Source organism: Phyllostomus discolor, chromosome 10, assembly GCF_004126475.2.
Source record: "Phyllostomus discolor isolate MPI-MPIP mPhyDis1 chromosome 10, mPhyDis1.pri.v3, whole genome shotgun sequence".
Taxonomy (NCBI): Eukaryota; Metazoa; Chordata; class Mammalia; order Chiroptera; family Phyllostomidae; genus Phyllostomus; species Phyllostomus discolor.
In genome coordinates, this window is record NC_040912.2 from 32,466,640 (window position 1) to 32,488,122 (window position 21,483).

The following is a 21,483-nucleotide window of genomic DNA, read 5'->3' on the forward strand; positions in this document are numbered from 1 at the left end:
GTAGGCATAATTGATTAAATCATTGGCCACAGGTGACTAAACTCATTCACCAGCTTCTCTCCCTCCCTGGATGCTGAAGGTGGGGGTGAAATTTCCAACTCTCTAATCAATTATATGGTTGGTGGTTCTGTCAACCAGTGCCCCATTCAGTTGCTGTCTAGGGGCTTTCCAAAAAAATCTTATTAACATGAACTCATATATGGTTGAAAAGGACTTGTTATGAATAACAAAATATTTATTACTCTGGAGCTATTATAGAAACTGAGAGAGAAAGACCAAATGTTATAACAATAGATGCTCCCATTGTTTTCACTGACTTGGAAATTACAAGTGTTTCAGGAACTTGGTACTAGGAATTGACCAAATCTACATACCTTGTTATAAATCACAATACCACAACACTTGAAAAGAATATGTATTCTGCTGCAATTAGGTAGAATATTCTGTATATATCTATTAGGTTCATTTGATCTATAGTTTCATTGGTGTTTTTACAATGTGCTACAGCGTGGCTTTCATGAATACCACCTAAATAGAACTAAAGAAATACATTAGGTGTTAATGGTATATAAAACTCAATTAATTTTCTCCAAGACAAATTTTGTAAATTAATATTAAGAAAAGCAATATTTTTTACCCTTAGAAATGCTACAAAGTTTGGAAAACAATATTGGTTAGGAAACACCTCATCAATTGGTTGAGGTATTTTCTTCACTCAGTGAAGAAAAGATAAATGAGCAATTCAACAGCCTTCAAGTATAAGAATAACACTATATATGTAATAGATGCTAATGTTTTCCCAGACTAGGCCAAAACAGAATGTGTTCAAATCACAAAAACAAGAATTTAAGTTTAGATACAAGAATTTTATATTTGAGTGACAGGCAATATTACTTTCCAAAGGATATTTTTAAGTGTCACTTCTAGACTATTGAAAAAAATGGCACCGAGAGAAGAAAATTGGCATACATAGCGCTCAAGGTAATTTTCTTGTATTGTGATTCCATCTAACTTGGGTGCAGTAATACTCACCAAATGCTGTCCAATGTACTGAAAAGAAGCACACTATAGCCTACTCCGCTCTGGAACTTCTTTGGGTCTGTTTTCATTACATGAAGAATTATATCCACTCCTTCAGTCCCAAAAATTTCCTAAAAGATTTAAAATTATTTCTTGAAATAAATAAACAAACCCTTCCTTTACCATTTTATTCTGCCCCCTAAAACTTTTTTAATAAGGTAAATACACATTGTTAGGAAAATAGTATTTTTATTTTTATTTATTTTTTCCATCAATAAAACAATTTAGGGAGGCAACAAACTGAAGAGAGAAGCAAAGATCCAAGCCCATGCAAGCCTGAAACAAGGGCCAGAGGGCTCTGTGGCTCTCCTGCCCTTGCTTTGGTTTCTCTGAAACCTGGTTGTTTTCTCTACCTTTGGTTCTGTGAGATGCTTTTCCAGTAATCTCTCCCCCACCATCTTCTTTTTTATAAGCTACCCAAACAAACCTTGAAAGTATTTCCTCAATTTGGAACTTTTTTTAATTAAAAAAAAAATTATTTTTTTATTGTTGTTCAAGTATAGTTTTCTGCCTTTTCTACCCACCCCTCCCCACCACCCCCAACCCTTCCCGCCTCCCTCCCCTGTTTCCACCCCTCCTTGTTATTGTCCATGTGTCCTTTATAATTGTTCCTGCAAACCCTTCCCCTTTCCCCCTACAGTCCCCTCCCTTTTCCCCTCTGGTCACTGTCAGCCTGTCCTTAATTTCAGTGTCTTTGGTTATATTTTGCTTGCTTATTCGATTTGTTGATTAGGTTCCTGTTAAAGGTGAGATCATATGGTATTTGTCTTTCACTGCCTGGCTTAGGAAAACAGTATTTTTATACAGATTTTTGTTTCTGAATTTGTACTCACTTGTTATCAGGAATTTAAGACAAACTATTGTAAAACAAATCATTTTAAGAGAGGGAATCAATCAATAGCCCAGTTAATGTTCCTTTATATGTCTTTTCCCTTTTTCTCTTTTAGAAAAATAAGCCATAAGATGTGTCCCATAATTTTCTTTCACAGTATAATGAAGGTAGTCAATCATCATGTCAGATGAATACTAGATAGCAATAATTTAAGAGAAAATTCTATCACAGATTTTCTAATGCTCCCAAAAGAGAAATTAATATATAAATGGTCATTAAAACTTTAATAATTTTTAAAAAAGATTTTATTTATTTATTTTTAGAGAGAGGGGAAGGGAGGGAGAAAGAGAGGGAGAGAAACATCAACGTGTGGTTGCCTCTCCCACGCCCCCTACTGGGGACCTGGTGGGCAACCCAAGCATGTGACCTGACTGCGAATTGAACCAGCATCTCTTTGGTTCCCAGGCCAGCAACTCAATCCACTGCGCCACACCAGACAGGGCAAAATGTTAATAATTTATATGACGTTATTATTAGTTAATATTTGTCCCTTACCAATTACCTTTCTCATTTCCTTATTGTTCAGTTCTAGTTCCCAATAAGCAAGACTGAGTATTTTCCCAGAAGAGCACAGGCACAGAGTGGTGGAATGTAAGGAGTTGCATCAAAGCTTGGAGCTAAGGATGCATTTGTTGTTCCTGGTGCCTCTCTCTAAAATCCTGTTATTGAAATCTTCATAACTTTTTATTTTTATCTTTCTAATTCTGTCTCTTGCTATGTAAGTTATCAATTTCTAAGACTCAGAATTTGCTATGGAGTTAAAAAAGATCAAAGGAAATCAGTTCTTTTTCTAACTTATAGTTTTAGGTATGAACCTGATTCAAGCCCAAAACAGCATTTATAATGGTACAACTCACTAAGGAAAACTGTTTGCCAGTTTCTTAAAAACCTACACCTATTTTACGACCCATCTATTTATACTACTAGTAATTTACCCAAAAAAGACATGAAAGCATTATGTCCACAAAAAGACTAGTACAATAATGTTCCTTGATGCTTTATATGTAATAGTCCCAAAGAAAAATAAGTGTTTACGAATAAGGGAATGAAGAAACAAATTTTGGCATATTCATATAATGAAATACTATTTAGGCAATAAAAAGGAATGACCTACTGATACACGCAACAACATGGATATATTTCAGAAACATGATGGCCAGATGACAGGAACCAGATATAAAAGAGTAAATACTATGATTCTACTAATATAAAGTTAAAAAATAGGTAAAACTACTTTATGGAGATAGAATTCAGAATAGTGGTTTCCTTGAGGCAAGTGGAATGACTGCTAAGGGGGCATGAATGAATTTCATAGGGAGATGACAATACTCTACTTTTTAATGACCGAATTGGTTGAATGAGTGTATAAATTTGTCAAAACCTACTGAACTATATACTTAACATCTATACACTTTACTGTATATGATTATACCCTATACAAAAGAATATTAAATTAAATCTTCCCAAGATTAAAGAACACCAACATCTATGGACACTTACTGAGAAAAAGTTTATAGATAGGTGACTGGGAGATCTAAACAAAACTTTTGATTCATGGGCATACATACCTTCCTAGAAATATTATTTTCACAAAGACCCGACAAGATAAGTAATATATCAGATTGAATTTCCAAAATAATGGCCTCTTCCTTGTCATTAAACTTGCTTATTGTATTTTTAAAGATTCCTGGTATGAAAAAATTTAAAGAATATAAAGTTATTGGACACTATATTTTTATTTTGATCAATTAATGTTTTAAAATTCTTTCTTATAAAATTTAAGCTAGAGAAATGATTTCAAAAGGGGCTACTTTTCATTGAATATTTGCCTAGAAGATGTAGACAGAAGATGCTAAATAGATTCATTGAGTTCTCAACAAATCAGCGGTCCCATCTATATAGTTCTAGTACAGAATTAATGGAGTATCATTAAGATGTCCTAACAACCTGAAACTTTGCTCAGCAAATAAAACCACTTAAAATATGCAGTATCACGGGGCAGAAGTGGGAGCCTTTGCAAATAAATGACCCAAATGCCTGATCACAGCTTGCCTCATCTTTTTCTCATGGTTAACAGGGTCAGTTTTAAGCAAAGGTGGAAGAGCTCCATAAGCATGTTTTGTATTCTTTTTACTTCTTGCTTCATTCTCTCCTTATGTCTATGCAAAGGTATCTTCAACAACTTCAGATAGCAGTTTTTCCATGTCCTTTAAAATTTCGCCTTTGGCCTTGGCCAGGTGGCTTGGTTAGAGTGTTGTCCTGTAAACTGAAGTGTCGTGGGTTCAATTCCTGATCAGAGCACATACTTAGCTTGCTGCTCATCCTGGGGTCAGGGTACATAAGACGGGGAAACTGATTGATGTTTCCCTCACATAAATGTTTCTCTCCCTACCTCTCTCTTTAAAATCAATAAGTATGTCTTTGGGTGAGGATAGGAGAAAAAAATCTCTCCTTTGCTTCTAATCAGAATTTTAAAAGACTTGAAAATAGCCATTTACATTGACAGAATGACATCCACAATAAAATTCTGTGTCGGAAAGGATTTTTCTTTTAAGCTCTAAACAAGGACCAAGAGTCATTTTCACTGTGTTAAAAGGGTCACTGGCAGATGGTGTGGAGCTATGCTCCAAAGTAGAAGGACCGTGGAAATCACAGCCTATCTCCACAGTTGGCCCGGGAGGGGCGCTTCTTGGTTCTGTGAGGATGAATTATGGGGGGGAGGGGGGCCAGCCTGTAGGGAGGCTAGTAGAGCCGCTGGGGCAGGCCATGGACAGAGGGGTCTGTGTGCCTTTATCAGGAGCATCTTTCAGAAATCCAGGCTGGCTGCCCATAGGTCTGCTTCTGCTTTCTGGGTTATCTCCTCCTCCTCCCTACCTTGTGAAAGTGACATGCAGACATGTCACTTTCATTGTCTGTACCACATGTTATGTTCATATTGAATTGTTTTCTCCATATTTCAGTATCTTTTAATTCCCTGTCTTTATCCTCTGTTCTATTCTAAATAGTCTGATAGATTTCTAGATTCCTTTTCTTAAAATGGCATTTTATATATATAACTTCCCTGATCCAAGCCACTAGTGGCTCCCCATGTCTAAAGAGGGTGGAGTTTAAACTCTGTTATCTGCCACTCAAGCTTTCTAGCTTGGCCCTGACTAGACAGACAAACTTACCTTCATAAAACTCTGACTGCACTTAAGCTGGTTCTGAACATACTATCAGGCATATTTTAGCCTCATGTCTCTGCTCATACTATCCCTTTGCTTGAAAGACCATCTCTCCTTCTCTCTCTCTTTCTTAAGTAGCCTTACACCCCAACTCAATAAAGGATCCTGTTAAGATTGCCCAGACCTTGAAAGTGTTGAAGAGATTGAGAAGTACAAATTGGTAGTTAAAAAATTGCCATGGGAATGTGAAGTACAGTATAGGGAATGTAGTCAATCATATTGTGGTAACTATGTATGGGGCCAGGTGGGTACTAGAAGTATCAGAGGGGGACACTTTGTAAAGTATATGATGGTCGTCGAGACAGTATGATATACACCTGAAACCAATACAAAGTAATATTGAAACTAGACAATTTTTTATAAAAAGATGAGCACACAAATCAAATTAAGATTAAGCAATACAAAATTTTTATAGTAATTTGACAAAAAAAGTTGAAAATTTCTGTGTATCAAAGGATACAATCAACAGACTGAAAAGGCAACTTAATGGATTGGGAGAAAATATTAGCAAATCATATATATGATACAGGGTTAATACCCAAAACATATAAAGAATTCCTAAAATTCAACAACAAAAAAATAAGCAACCAATTTAAAAACTGGCAAAGTGCTTACTGATAACTAGACATTTCTCCAAAGAAGATATACAAATGACAAGAATCTCATGCAAAGATATTCAACACCACTAATCATTAGGAAAATGCAAATCAAAACCACAACAAGATTCCACCTTATTATATCCATTAGGATGGCTACTATAAAAGAAAACAAGCATTGGAAAGGATGTGGCAAAACTGGAAAACTTGTGCACTGTTGGTGGGAATGTATAATGATGCAGCCACTGTAGAAAAAGTATGGTGATTCTGCCCTGGCTTGCAGGCCACGGACCCCAGCAACTGCACACTGATGTTTCTCTCTCTCTCTCTTTCTCCCTCCCCTCTCTAAAAATAAATAAATAAAATCTTTTTAAAAAAAAGAAAAAAAAACTATGGTGATTCTTTTAAAAAATTAAAAATAGAATTTCCATATGATTCAGTAATTCTACTTCTGGGTATAATCCAAAATAACTGAAACCAGGGTTTCAAAGAAATATTTTTATACCTATGTTTATAGCAGCCTTATTCACAATAGCCAAAAGGTGGAAATAACCTAAGTCTCCATTGATGGGTGAATGGATAAACTAAATGTAGTGTATACATACAATGGAATATTATCCATTCTTTAAAAGTGAGTATTTTCTGAGAGTCCCAGTCAGGGGAACTGAGAAAAACTCAACTGGCCTAAGGAGGACGGAGGAAGGGGACCATAAACCAAGAAAAGCAGGTGGCCTCCAAAAGCTAGGAAAGGCAAGGAAACAGATTCCCCCCTCAGAACCTCCAGATGTATATCTAACCCATTAAGTAATAATTCCCTAATTCCCCTCAGTCCCTGATGGATAGCTTCTGGCAAGTTTATTAACTTTCTTATCTATAAAATAAGTACCTGCACCAAGAATTATCAGGAGAATTAAATGAGATTATGTATCTAAAGTACCTGGAACAGTTTCCTGTCTATAATAAGCCCTTCATAAATGTTAATTAGATTAAAATAATTGCTCAGCCTTGAAAACTACCCAAGCCCTTTAGTTTCTATGGCATTTATCCTATGACTCAATAGTCTTATTAATGGTGTCTGGTAATACATGCTATCTTTGTATGACAGACATCTTCCTTTTGTCCTCATTAAGGCAGGTCCCCAGGGTCCTGCTCTGCATTTGTAATCCCAGTGTCTGCACAGAAGGTGTATAAATATCCACACTCACAATGCAGTTACTGTTTGTTGAGCACTTTATCACTAGGGAGCCCTCTGTTAGATTCAGGAAGAGAAGGTCCCTGCCTCTAATAACCCACACATGATAAAGATCAGCTTTTTTTCATGTTAAGGGGAAAAGGTCCTAAGAAAAGAACCCTTGTTGCCTGTTTCCCCATTTCCCTATCCCCTCCCACCCAGAGAAGATTAAGACTTGTTTGTGGATACAGGGAAAACTGCATTTCCTGTGCTCCCTCCAGTTAGGTCGGGCTCTTATACTGACTTCTGTACAATGGGGTGCGCACGGATGTGAGAAAGTCTATGTTCAGGTTTGGTCATCCTAAGCAAACTCACCATAAAGTGAATGTTTCTCCCTAGCCCCCTTTTCAACACCCTTATTTTGCTTACCTGTATTTTTATGAGAGAGCACCACTCTACTAAGGATGGAAGAGTAGGCACTTTAACAGGAGAGTTTTTGAGAAGGCATTTTAATTGATTGACATCCAGCAAATTATATCACTTACTCATAAGTCAATCAGTGAATATGAATAGGACTAAAATAGCTCTTACTTTTCTAAGTGAGGGCAGGTTAGGGCTGGCAGTCTACTTGTTTTTTTATTTAACAAAAGGTCAAAACTTTTTAAAAAGGGATTCTGAATTTTACACTGAGCTCACATGTATATATATATTTTGGGGATACTACAACTCAGCATAATTAATTCTAAGTTAAAAATCAAGGGTATCCTGATATTTCATATCAGAAAAGAATCTCCTGTGTACATTTCTGTCTATACCAGTGTCCCAGTGTCCTGGTTTGTCAGGTGCACTGGAAAAGGTAATGCCGTCCTCTTTAAATTGAATCCGACAGGCTGGGCCAGAAAGTGATAATCTTATTACTACAAGAATGAAACAGCCACCCACTTAAAAAAGAAAAGTAGAGATAATCCTAAATGATATGGTATCTGAACTGAGAAAACAAATGTTTAAAAAGCAGGAGTTTCTCAGCTATAAAAACAAAATCAATTTGTAGAAAAACATTTTAAACAAAACCTAATTTGTAAATATTCTACTTTCACCAGGACTAAACATGTTCAATTTTACCTATCAGTTGCTGAATTGCTCCCTGTTCACAAAGATCCTGGTTTACAGTCTCTTCCTCAAGGTAGACCATAGCTCTCAGGAGTCTCAGAGTGTACCGCAGGTGGGCAAACTTGTTGCCGCGGCCGCCTGTACCGTGAAAACTGTTTCCATGACTAAAGAAGGAATCTGTGCAGAAATAGTAATAATTTACTTTAATCAAGAAATTTAAAACATAAAACATTTCAAATAAACTAAATATATCAGACACAGAAATATTTGCTTTAACACTTTTTCAAATGTATCATATCGTATGGATCTTTTGTAACTTCCATTAATTTATGTTTTAAAAAATTTATTCAAATTGTCAAAAGTAGATCTACCTCATTCATTTTAACTGCCTTCTGTACTCATTTTATATATAAATCACAGATTTTCCATTCACTAGTACAGACTGCTACAATGAACATTCTGGTGCACGTCCTCTTAGTCCCACGTCCTCTTAGTCCCACCGAGCAGTTTTGTTACGTGACACAAGAATCACAAGGTACAGCACTGAATTTTAATAAAGTTGCCAAATTGTTGCCCAAAGTGGTTATATGGATATAATGTATAAGACTAGTAGAGCCTTCCCGATCTGTTAAATGTGAAATGGTAGTTCACTGTAATATTAATTTGCATTTCTCTGATTAACAATGGGGTTGAATGTCTTTTTGCAATTTTGAAAATTCGAGATTTTTCTCCGATACTTGGCAGTCTTGATTCTTTATTTTCTTCTCTGTTGAGTTTTCTTTCAATATGTATTTCTTTTTGAACCTTGATTCTAAGCCTTTATCAGACACAGGGGTAGTAAATGACTCCTCTTAATTTGTAGATTGTTATTTTATTCTGATTTTGTCATAAAGACATTTTGAAATTTTACAGTAGTTAACTGCATTAATCTTCTCCTGTGTAGCTGAAGCTGTTCTAGTTTTTTAGAGTCTTCTTGTACCCTGTTATTATAAAGTTATTTTCCCATTATTTTTTTTCTAAAATTTCTACAGTTTAACCCTTCATATCAAGAGCTTTAACTATTTTGTCATTGATTTTTTTAACAAGGAGAAAGAATCTACTTTTTATTTTTTTGCGTGGAGGGCCATATTTTTTTGCCTCAGCACCATCTCTCACTGATCAGCAATATCATGTCTGATGAAACCAACCTCCCACGCATTCCATCCCATTGGTCTGTTCCTGGCCTACAATGACACAGCTTTCATTACTGTGGTTTTATGTCAGGTCTTGATAAACAGCAGGGCCAGCCCGCTTTTCTTCTCTACAATATGCATTCTTTAAAAGTTTCTTTTAGAAGTATCTTTACGTTTCAAGCCTTTTAAAAAGTTCGAAATAATCTTCTGAGTACTGTGTATTAGTTGAAAGTGTGGGTTCTGGAGCCAGACTGTCTGCATTAAATCTTGGCTCTGCCACTTACCATGTAGCCGGGAACAAATTATTTAACTTCTCGTACTGATTTACAGTCATCTGATAAACAGGAATAATCATAGTACCTGTAAGTCCTAGATTTTTGTGAAGATTAAATTAATTAATACTTGTTAGGTGCTTAGGGCCCATCACATAGAATGCACTCAGTAACTGTTAGCTGTCAGTCTTCTCTTGTTAGGCAGCATTTCCTCTTTGCCTTATATTCTTTTGTAACATAAATAATGTTATAATGATATAGTCTTCTGTAATCATCAATATCAAGAATAGACAGAAGAATTATTTTCTTTAACAAGACTAAATTTAGTATTGCAGCATCTTAGAAACTAGAGAATAAAAAAAGCTGTAATATTTTTACTCCCTCATGGATGAAATGAGTGATATTACTGATCTAAAGAAAATGTGCCACATAAAATTATTTCTAGAGCAAAGTTACTACCAGAAAAGAATGTAGTATCTTCCTTATAGATTGTTTTCAAGAAGAATGGTTATCTTATTTCCTTTCTAAGAATTATGGGAATTGGAATAAAACAGGCAGCAAATGCGGGCTCTACTAATGTGGTAGACTTCATGTGCAACCGTTAACTTTGCATTTGGTTTCAAGCTACATGAAGGTAGAGATTTTATTTATTTGGAACATAAACGTATCTTTAGCAGCTAAAACAGTATCTGGTACTTAGCAGGCATCAATAAATATTTATTGAATGAACATTTAAAATATTGCAGGGCTTAGTATTGTATAATTGTTGGATAGGACTGATAATATAAAACTTTAAGTCAGATTTTATGTATAGTTTCTTTTACTGAGAGTTGTACATCAACTATAGTTACGACTTTCACTAATGCCTGGTTTTAAATGAAATCTAAGATTGTGAGCCCTGGCTGGCGTAGCTCAGTGGATTGAGCGCGGGCTGGGAACTAAAGTGTCTCAGGTTCGATTCCCAGCCAGGGTACATTCCTGGGTTGCAGGCCATAACCCCCAGCAACCGCACATTGATGTTTCTCTCCCTCTCTCTCTTCCCCCCTCCCTTCTCTCCCTAAAAATGGATGAATAAAAAATCTTTAAAAAAAAAAAAATCCTTGAGGTTTTCCATCAAGGTTTATAAAAAAAAAATAAAAAATAAAAAATAAAAAATAAAAAAAATAAAAAAAAAATAAAAAAAAAAAAATCTAAGATTGTTTTTTCCTTAAAAAAATCACAAAAATTATATTTTTATTTCTCTTTGCCATAATTTTATAACTTTTCCTATGCATATATTGAGAATTCAGTTGAAATATGCAGATTAAACTTTGACAGGACTCTGTGGAGGCCACTCACCTTCACTCTCACACCATTCCAGGAATGCCAGGATTCGGGCATTGCCCTGGCAGGACATGTACTCTTCTATCAATAATGGAGCCACTGATGACAAAGTGGCAATGGCATGCAGTTGTAATTCTTCACTCTGTGCTGCAGACCATTCAGTTATTTTGTGTTTCTCGGGCTTTTTCACATAGGTAAACAAGGCCAAAACCACTCTGCCATCGATTAGTAGCTATGAGAAAGGAGCAAAAAGTACTTTGTCAGAAACATAAATAAAACAGTTTTATTTAATCTAAAAAAATTAAATTTTTTATTTTGATTTTCTATTCATAATAATTTCAAAGCATTTCCTTCCTAAAGATCTCAAACTACGTTAACTACCCAAAATGCAAACAATAAAAAAACCCTGCAAAAACTCAATAATAACAATAGTCGGCTGGTATCCTTTTACTAGGATGTGTACTCTCTAGCTGACAATAATATTATAAAGTATTAATTTTTTGTCTAATATGGTTTAGTTCTTCCTTACGATAGAACCACAGGAGTAGAAAATTTGAGACAAGTAAACTGCTGGCATTTTTTTCTTCCCTCCCTCTTTTTATAAAGGAAACATTTTACAGACTCAATTGAATACTATAAAAATCCATTTTGTTTGAAGTAATAACTATGGCTAATCTTTAAGCACACAAAATATAACTATACAAATATTCTGTCCATCCAATGAATGCCAGTCAGCTCATAAGCCATGTTTAATTACATGCCTAGAATTTCAGTCATATTGAATCTATGACTTCAATAAAAATAAAACAAAAATGCAGAACTATTTATGAAAATTAAGTTAATATTATAGCTGATTCTCACTGATACATATCTGTGGTGCACAAGACAGCAGCACGCCATGTGCTATATTCTATTCAATGTTCTTTTCATTTGGCATTATTCTATACAGACTTTCACAATAATTTCTATGAATTTTCCTAAATTTTCTACTAGTCCACACAGAAAGAATACAAGATTTAGAACTGAGAAGATAGGAATAAGGATAACAAGTAGTTCTAGCACTACTATAAGTATTAAGTGGATAATGTTTTTGAAATACTCTGTGAACTGCAGATAACAGGACACATATTCATTATTACTACTATTACTGGGTCACCAGTATAAGACATAAAAAAAAAAATCAGTTGATTCCACTGCACGCACAGTGCTTTAAGAAGCTCACCATAGTCTTTGTACCATTTGACTTATAAATTGTAGTGTAAATTTTATTAATTGTCTTTGTATCTATCGGTTTTATCATTATGTAATACTCCACTATAATAAGCCATGTTTTATTGAATATTTTCTACCCTGCATTTCAGAAAATATTCTTAGGTTGTACGGAGTGTATATACATTTGATATAACTAATAAAGTTATAACCATTTTTTCTTTTTCTGAGCATTTTTTTGTATATATTCCTCAAAGTCACAGTACCAAGACATTTCTGAACTCTTTTAATCCTCATAATAATTGCATAAGGTAGCTGTTATATGCATTTGGAAATGCAGATACATGGAATTCAGAGAAACTAAACAACCTGTTCGAGATCACACAGCTGGAGAGTAACAGCACTGATGTGCATCTGACTGAAGCCTGAACCCCCGTGGTAAACTGCCTGTCTCTCATCATTAACAATATTATCGATCCCCAGTTCTTTTTCATGGTAAACCCTGGAGCTTGAAAGAGTTTTAGGACTAAAATGAAATTTCACTTAACGCAGGAAATAACTAAACTAATGGAATTGTTAGCAGTACGTTTTTTGTCACTTTACAGTTTATGAAGCCTTCATCTGTATCCCATGAATCCATCTGACAACAGCCTTGTGAGCAGGGCAGATGTATCACAGCCTTCCTTCCACAGAGGGAGGAACTGAGCCTCACAACGCTGGGGTCATTTGGCCAAGGCCACATAGCTAGTAGGTAACAAGACTGAAGTCAGGTTCAGTTCCAATGTTCTTCAAATTATATCATGCCGATATGTATAAAGTATTAAGATACATTTACGGGTAATTAAAAAAAACCATAAGGACATTAGGTTGGTGTAGAGAACAGGCAGCTCAGGAGGGTTTGAGACTGGCAGCGGAGGTCAGCTTTCCCCCAGCGACACAGCCCTCGTTGCTACGGTCGAGGCAGACTGCTGGGCTGACTGGGCCCACCTGGGTCTTCCTTCATCTGCGTTCTCTTACTGAGAAGATCTAAATACACAAATAAATCTCTAAGGTTCTCTTGCTTTTCTTTGGTTTCCGCGGTTTAAATTTGGGTACATTCACCATTTATATACAGATCAGCAAAGAAAATTTTAAAAAGGTGAAATTCCAGCCAATCACAGTTTGTTACTCTTTATGGTAAAAACATATGGGCTGATGAAAGACGTGCAGCCATGACTTATAGAAGGTTATACTGCAAAGTGAGGCCATTTAAATTTTTGTTTTGATCACTCTTTACCTGTAGAGTAGGTAAATCTTTAGATAAGATCACAATTAGATTGAATAGTAATTTTTTCAACTCAAAATCTTCATAGGAATTAGAAAGCTTAAGACCTTTTACCAAAGGATTTTGACTTTTAACTGTGAGGAGAAAAAGAAAAAAAGAGTAAAATAAAAGCCAATATGACATATAAAACTCATCAAGTTAATTGTAAGTTGAAAGTGTTATGATTTTTACCTTCATTAAAGGTTGCAAATAGTATCAACTCCCTGGTAAAGCCACATTCCTAATGTAAATACATAAAACAAACAGAGGGATAAATTAATTAGGGGAAATTTAAGTTACAGATGCCCATATTTACCTAGTATTTAAGTATCTTTACCTGATTCCCCTTGTCATTCATCTGAAATCATAAAGCACTAATAATAGGAAGGGATGAAAGCAAGAAAATAAAAGAATATAAACTTATAATTTATTTAATATTAACTTACTTCTGTAGGTTCTAAGAAATATTTTAGAAATATATTATTGGAGACTATTTTATAAGAAGCTATTTAAAATTGATTGAGAACCCAAAATACATTAACATTACAAGTTACTTATGTCATTATTTATACCTTCAAGTGACCCAAGAAGGAAAGAAAGTAGTTATTTTTAACAGCTTTTCTTCTTAACAACCCTGTTCCCCACTCCAAACCAAATCGCTCTCATTTTGTCAAAAAGGTAGTCAAGAGATAACAGAACAGTCCTACTTAACATGAAGAGCCCTGAAGAAAGACCAAAATTGCAAACATTTCGCTGTGAGGGAACTCATTCCTGGCAGAGATGTCCTGATTGGATTTTGTATATTAGGTAGAACTTACAGGGACAAACCCTGGACCTTTGAGCTTAGTGCTTTATATACTCACTGCTTACAGTAACGATGTTTCATTACAATGTTTCATTAAAATGTGAAGATGTTATTCCTTTGACTCACATTCAGGGAGTTCACCTGAATGTTTACAAGGATGGTAATGAGAACGTCCTGACTGACAGGGCTTCCAGAGAAACATGTATGCCCACACACACATTGTAGCCTTGATGAGGGAGCCATGTAAGACTATTTCCCCATCTCCTAGTATGAATCCTATAACTGTTCTCTTATGTTGGAACAACTCGATGCCCATTAACATGGGGTTGAGGCCTTCACTACCAAATTTCCTTTAAGTAAGACTTAGAAAGTAAGACTTTCTAAAAGTATGTGGCTGATATGTGAACACTGTTGGCAAAGGTCTCTACTCTAGCATGTCAATCATCCAATAACTTTTACATCATAAAATATGGGGAAGCTCAGCTTCTGATATAGCTGAGAAGCTTCTATGAGAAACCCTCCTGCAGGTAACAATTATAAATTCTGAACAAAATATAAAAACAACTTTCTGCTCAAACCAAGCAGATACTGGAGGGGAGCCAGGACGCTGAGGAAGGAAGTGGCTGTGAGTGAGTTTTCATTTAAAAACTAAATGTCTTTGAGGATAAGCCCAGGCTATTGTCTGCACCTCGAGGGGATGCTGTGTCTGAGGGTAAGCTTGTGTCTTAGCAGCTTGAAGAACCAGATGACAGAAGCAATCACAGGGTAACCACTGCTATGGGGAAGTGATGGGAGAAATCCCATACAGGAGAGAGCCAGAGGAAGGGAATTCCAAATTCTGTGGATAAAATTCCTCAGTCTCTGGCTGAGGCCTGAAGCACGCAAGGGCAGGGCCTACTCAAGCGTCCCACATGAGACTGAAAGAAGTGAACTGAGATTTGAGCTGCCATTTACCACTGGGATGAATATAGTCAAACTGAATGCTTATTAACTGAAAACAATGCTTTTCGGAGGAATATACCAGATGCTCATAATGAATGGAAAGACAGCAACTCTCAGCCAAGAAAGAGAAACTACAAAAAGGAACCAAAAGAAATTCTAAAACCGAAAAATGTAACATCTGAAATAAAAATGTATTGGATGGGATTAACAGCAGAATGGAGGTGACCAAAAGAAAAAACTCAGTGAATTTAAATACACAGACCAATGTCAACTATCCAATCTTAAGAATAAAGAGAAAAATGATTGAAAAAAAGTAAACGGAGCTTCACAAACCTGTGGGACAATATTCAAAAAAGGTGAATCATACATGTAATCAGAGTTCTAAATGAGGAGACTGCGGTTGGAAACACTTGAAGAATAATGGCCAAAAATTCTTCAATTTTAGTGAAATACATAAATTTACATTTTCAGGAAGTTCTATGAACCTTAAGAAGGACAAATACAAAGAAAATTACATCTTGGCTTATCATAGTAAAACTGCTGAAAACCAAAGATAGAGTGAAAATTTTGAAAAACAGCCAAAAAACAAAATGATACATTGTACACGGGAACAACAATTTGAAATAATGAATACTTCTTATCAGAAACAATGGAGGCCAAAGGACAGTGGAACAATGTTTTTAAAGTGCTAAACGAGAAAAACTTTAACCTAGAATTCTGTATTCTGAGAACACAGATTTCAAGAACTAAGGTGAATTAAAGATATTTTCAGATAAAAGAAACAGAAAGAATATGTTTGCCAGCAGCCAGCAGATCTGCATCATGAAAAATAGTACAGGAAGTTCTTTAGGTGAAGGAGAAATGATACCAGATAAAACTTCATATCATCAGGAAGGAAAGAAACACATCACAAATGGTAAATATGTGAATAAATGATAAAACATGAGGACCTCGAGTTTCCAAAGGCAACAGGAAGAAGAGCTGGCAGAGGGTGACGATGCTGGGGCCATCTCTACATTACAACATAACTTGGCATCACAGCAAAGTATATACATATTATGACACAGTCAAGTGCTCCTTCCCCCCATGCCCACAATTAAATTAGTACAATTTGTTCATACTTACTATCATTGGTGCTTCAGGATTTTGAGCTATAATTGTAGTGATCACTAATATATCGTTTCTGAGCTGACGATCGTAATGACTAAAACCTCTCATAAACAGATGTTTAAATGCTTCCTTTAAAGCCCTGGGAGGTAAAATCATACTTTTAGAACCATATTCTATGGAAATACTTGTGTCTCTATCAATAAAATCTCCCTTTTACATTATTAATTTCAAAATATTACTAATCTTTTCTGTATTTTCAAATCTGCCTCTAATTCACTGTAGTGAGAATCCATCAATCCAATTTAGGCATGGTGGTCAAAGTGCTCTAAAATAAAGATTCAATCACATCATTTTCCTTCTTAAAGCTACTTAAAGGCTTTTCTTTGTTCTTAGCATAAAGCCCTACCTTCTTACCAAAACTTATCAGGCTTTTCATGGTATATTGTCCCTGGTAATACTGTTAGCTGCTTCTCTCACTATTGTACCCTGTACTTTCTGCTCTCACCATATTGAATTTCTTTCAGTTTTTTGATTTTGCTAAATTCTATTTTCACTTTTCTTCCCCTATCTAGGATGCTCTCTGCATGCAGAACTCTTCTGTGTTGCCAATTCATACTTATCATTCAGATACCAGATTAGGGTTCATCAGGAGGCACTTACTAACTCTCCAGGTTCCCTGTCCAATGGGCATTTGTGGCTTTGCTTCCTAGAATCGACTTGCCTGTCTTGTGACAACAGTAGTACCCTTATGTTTATTTAGGCTTCACGCTTTCGTCACTTTTGGTCTTATCAGCTGCCTTCAGTAATTCACTCTGGAATGGGCATATGGCCAACTCTGAATGCTCAGGGCCAACAGGGACTCAGTCCAAAGAGCTTTCTTTGTGATTTCAGAAAGCAAGCTCTTTCTCCTTCTTGATATGGGGTTATGATGTTGTGAACCTTCTTAGGTCTCACCAGGTGGAGCTTGTGAATAAAGCCAACACAGTGAAGACAGAACAGAGAGAAGAGGACCCAAGTCCCAATATTTGGTAAGCCTTGAACACAGCTGCACGTGAAACCAGTTTGATCCTTGACTTCACAGTAATATTCACCCATAAATTTCCTATAATTGCTTAGATCAGCCAGGTTGGGTGTTCAGTCACTTGGAAACAACAATGTACTGATTCACCCTCTTCTGGAAAACAGGTAGCACCTTAAGATAATCTCTTTCATAACATTTGGTACACTTGCAGTTAGTTGCCTATTTACTACTTGTCCATCTCTCCTAACACAACACAAATTCCATGAAAGCAGAGACCTATTTGTACTGTTTTCAATTGTCTTCTATGGCCTAGTATAGAACTTGGCACAGAGCAGACAATTACTTGATGAATAAATGAATAAGTCACTTAAAGGCTTACTCATATTATTGCTAATGCTTATTGCAGTAACTAGAAGATAGTAAGTATTCAAAAATACATTTACTGAATAAAAAATGAGTTCTTGTAAATGCTAATTTTACTTTATAAATATTCAAAGACATAATTTAGTTTTGTTAACAAGCTCCTCTAAATGCCTTCTACATAGAAAAAAAATGGCTTCTTATTGTGCAATAATGTAAACCATGGCATGAACAAGATGTCCTAAAACACAGCCATTACAAGAATTAAAAGCCTACTGGAACACAAAGTCAAATGACAATGTTAGTAATATCATAAGGCAAAAAATGTTAGTCACGTCACAAGGTTAAAAAACATTCCTAGCTAACCACAAATACTTACAGCAAACATTCCAAGTTACTAAGCTGTTGTACAATCTCTTCTTTTGACGATTTTTCCAGTAAGTTCCAAAGTATTTCTGATGAACGAAAGAGGAGCTGTCCGGAGGGATCTGGGTCATTGAGGTGAACACAGATGCCACTGGCTGCTTGTGCTTTCATCATTAAAGTACAATTAACTTCTGAAAATCAATTTATAAGTTGTTTATGTTACAGTTATGACATTATTAGATAGAAACAAAACAGGCTTAGAATAAAAAGTTTGAATTGAATAATATACAAACCAGAAGTTGAGAGATGTTGCAGAGCTTTAAGTACCCAAAGTTTCTCAACTAGTTGATTTTCAAGCAAGGCCAATGACTCAACCATCATTTTTGCCAATCCTCCGACTTCAGCCATTTGAATTTTATATGTTGAGCTAGCTTGCTGGTAACCTAACAACAATTAGTTAATAAATAGGTACAGTTATTTCACACAGTAATCATCTACATTAAGACAAAGGAATGAGTAATTGATCATTAAACAGCAGCAACAAAACAAAACTGTTAAAAAGTATATGGCATTTTAAAATGTTGTAGCACAGGGATAGGCAAACTTTTACTACAAAGGGCCAGGTATTAAGTATTTCAGGCCTTATAGATCATAAGGATTCTGTCGCAAATACTCAACTCTGCTTGAAAACAGGCATAAACAATAGAAAAATAAATGGATATGGTTGTGTTCCAATAAAACTTTATTCAGAGTGGGCCAGTTTTGGCTTGTAGTCCATAGTTTGCTGATTCTTGGTGTAACATTTAAAACAGGACCACAAATTTGGCGGCACACTTTAAATTCTAAAAGAGAACACTATTTCTTATTTGCCGTAGATATGCTGTCCATAAAGAAAAATGCCATGATTACAAACATGGAATGTTTTCACTATTCAAGTCAATGCATTACTTCAGTGTTTTCAAGAGATGGCAATTATGTGATGCTGGCAGTGAAATGAGGGATAAAAAATGTAATGCTGTTGTGATAAGTGCTAATAAATATGGTATTTTAGGGAAGTTTGATTCTTGGTGATGTGTCCTATAAGAATTTCCTTCTGCTGTGGGAGGGGGAAAATGGAGGAGGGTACTGGGAGATCAATGGTGATGGAAGGAGACTTGACTTGGGGTGGTGAACACACAGCACAGTGTACAGATGATGTACTGTAGAATTGTGCACCTGAAATCTGTATAATTTTGTTAACCAGTGTCACCCCGATAAATTTTTTAAAAAAGAACAACAAATTGGTAGTTACAAAATAGTCATGGGGATGTAAGTACATTATAGGGAATATAGTCAATAATATTGCAATAGCTGTGTATAAGCAGATGCCAGGTAGGTTCTAGGCTTAGTGGGGGATCACTCTGTAAATTATATAAATGTCTACAATGTTATAAACCTAAAACTAATTTAATACTGAATGTCAACTGTAACTGAAAAAATAAAATCAAACAAAAATGAAATTTAAAAATTTTTTCTTCTGCCTTAGCTTTCATGAGAATAGTGCTGCTCCTTCTGACACAGTTGCACAGGTGCCTGTCCAACTGCACCTAACGAGATTAAATGAACATCACAGGATGCTCACTCACCTGAGGTGCAGCTATTTTCTGATATCCCTCGTCTACCTCCCTGACTTCTAGACTTTTGAGACCAACTAGATTTCTCACTAAAGTTCTGAGATGCCTGTCTGGTTATCTTTCTGAATTTGAGGTCTGATCCTGGACAAGGCCCTGTCCCTTCCTATGATGGGTTTGGCATTTTAAAAAGGTATTTTTTTAAGCACTTAAGAAGTACAAAGAGGAAAACAAAAATTGCCTGGACTATCACCATCCAGAGATAACAACATTAACACTTTGGTCTATTTTCTGCTCATATTAATGTATGCATATTACTTTAACAGTATACTACATATATGCAGAATTTTATAATCTACTGCAACCACTAAGCATTTTATTTTAAGCTTTTTCCCATTCTGCAACATATTGTTCCAAAACAGGGTTTTTATTTGAATAATAGTCTATATGTATAGTTTATATTCACTGTATCTGTCTGTTGAGTTTACAATTCTATAAGAAGACATAATAAGACTAAGGCTCCTAGACTTGATTCCTATCTCCAGGGCTATATCTGTTACAATTGCTCTCTTGAGGACTTTTCAGCTGTGGTCCCAGATATCCATCCATGCCCATTACTTAAAATCAACTGTGTGACCACGAGAGCATTGCTTAAGACTCCTAATTTTCAGAGCCTGATCAAATTAAGCTCCAGCTCACTTCTTGGCACCTTCACTCCTCTTTTGTATCTCATATATCATTTATCTCCTTTTCATTCTTAAAGAAGGGTGTATGTATCTTACCAAGGCTAACCCTAAGCTTTTTTGTTCTTAATTCCATCCTCTCCTGCTTTCTTTGGGAATTTCCTATTTACTAGTTTCTTATTCTACAAACTCCATTTTAAATAAATTAAAAACAACAACATAACCTAAATATTTTCTTTGATCTTGCTACCAGTTAAGCTGTTCTCCATCTTGCTTCTTTTCTTTCACCATTTGATCTTAAAATATAGGGTCCAGCAAAAGTAATGCTTGCTTGAGTGTGATTGATAGGGTAGTAATATGGGTATAATAACGTATATAGTTTTAATTTGAATATTTCACCTAAAATGTATTATGGTGTGCTTGAGTGTGATTGATAGGGTAGTAATATGGGTATAATAACGTATATAGTTTTAATTTGAATATTTCACCTAAAATGTATTATGGTGTGCTTGAGTGTGATACTGTTGTGTTACAGAATTACATGCTTATGATTTTGTAATGAAAAAGGGGCATTATTTGGCTGGACCCTGTATAAGTCTGCACTCACTGCCTCTACGCCCTCACTCCCACCGCCTCCACTCTCACAGCACTCTCATTCTTTAACCCTACATCTGCCCTGACCATTTTAGGGCAACAATCTGACAAAGATTAACTTCAACTTTCCAGACAGCACGTTAGCTTGGCCTTTTCATTCCTCGATTATAGAAGCCTCCGCAGTATTTGCCACTGAGGCCCCTTCCTCCTTCATCAAAGCACACCTCATTCACTGGCACACCAGACATGGCAACTGTTAGGGTTTTCTTCCTCCCCTTTAAAGATCCCTTCACTGCCAACTTCCTTGGATAATTTTCTCTCCCAAATTTCAGTACGGGCACACTCCAGGATGTTATTCTTGCTCCCGTGCTCTTTCCTAGAGAATGCAACCTTACTGACAGCTTCAATTTTCATCTCTGGTTGAATTTCAAACCTGTATCTCTGGTCTCTGTTCCCTCTCTACTACATATGTCCACTATCTAGCAAATATTTCCATTTGTCTATCTCATCAGTAGTTCAAATTTGGCATTTAATAATCTCCTATTCATTTCTTACTTCAGAAGACTTCCCATTTTTCCCAAGTCATGTAAATAATCTTTCTTTTCTATCACAGAGATTTTTTCCAGCTATCTTAAAAAAC

At 35.7% G+C, this 21,483-nt stretch overlaps 1 protein-coding gene across 4 annotated transcripts in view; it reads right to left on the reverse strand.

The window, feature by feature from the left end:
- Window positions 1-21,483, reverse strand: part of CFAP69 (cilia and flagella associated protein 69) — a 73,023-nt gene that overhangs the window by 22,025 nt on the left and 29,515 nt on the right. For all 4 annotated transcript variants that reach the window (XM_028525691.2, XM_036010636.1, XM_036010638.1 and 1 more), the window contains 9 exons: window positions 18,250-18,399; window positions 17,970-18,147; window positions 16,225-16,348; window positions 13,545-13,593; window positions 13,326-13,447; window positions 10,856-11,072; window positions 8,086-8,250; window positions 3,541-3,659; window positions 1,033-1,151 (listed from right to left, as the gene is read on the reverse strand). In XM_028525691.2, coding sequence (XP_028381492.1) covers window positions 1,033-1,151; window positions 3,541-3,659; window positions 8,086-8,250; window positions 10,856-11,072; window positions 13,326-13,447; window positions 13,545-13,593; window positions 16,225-16,348; window positions 17,970-18,147; window positions 18,250-18,399 — 1,243 coding nt within the window. The remainder of the gene's footprint in view (window positions 1-1,032; window positions 1,152-3,540; window positions 3,660-8,085; window positions 8,251-10,855; window positions 11,073-13,325; window positions 13,448-13,544; window positions 13,594-16,224; window positions 16,349-17,969; window positions 18,148-18,249; window positions 18,400-21,483) is intronic.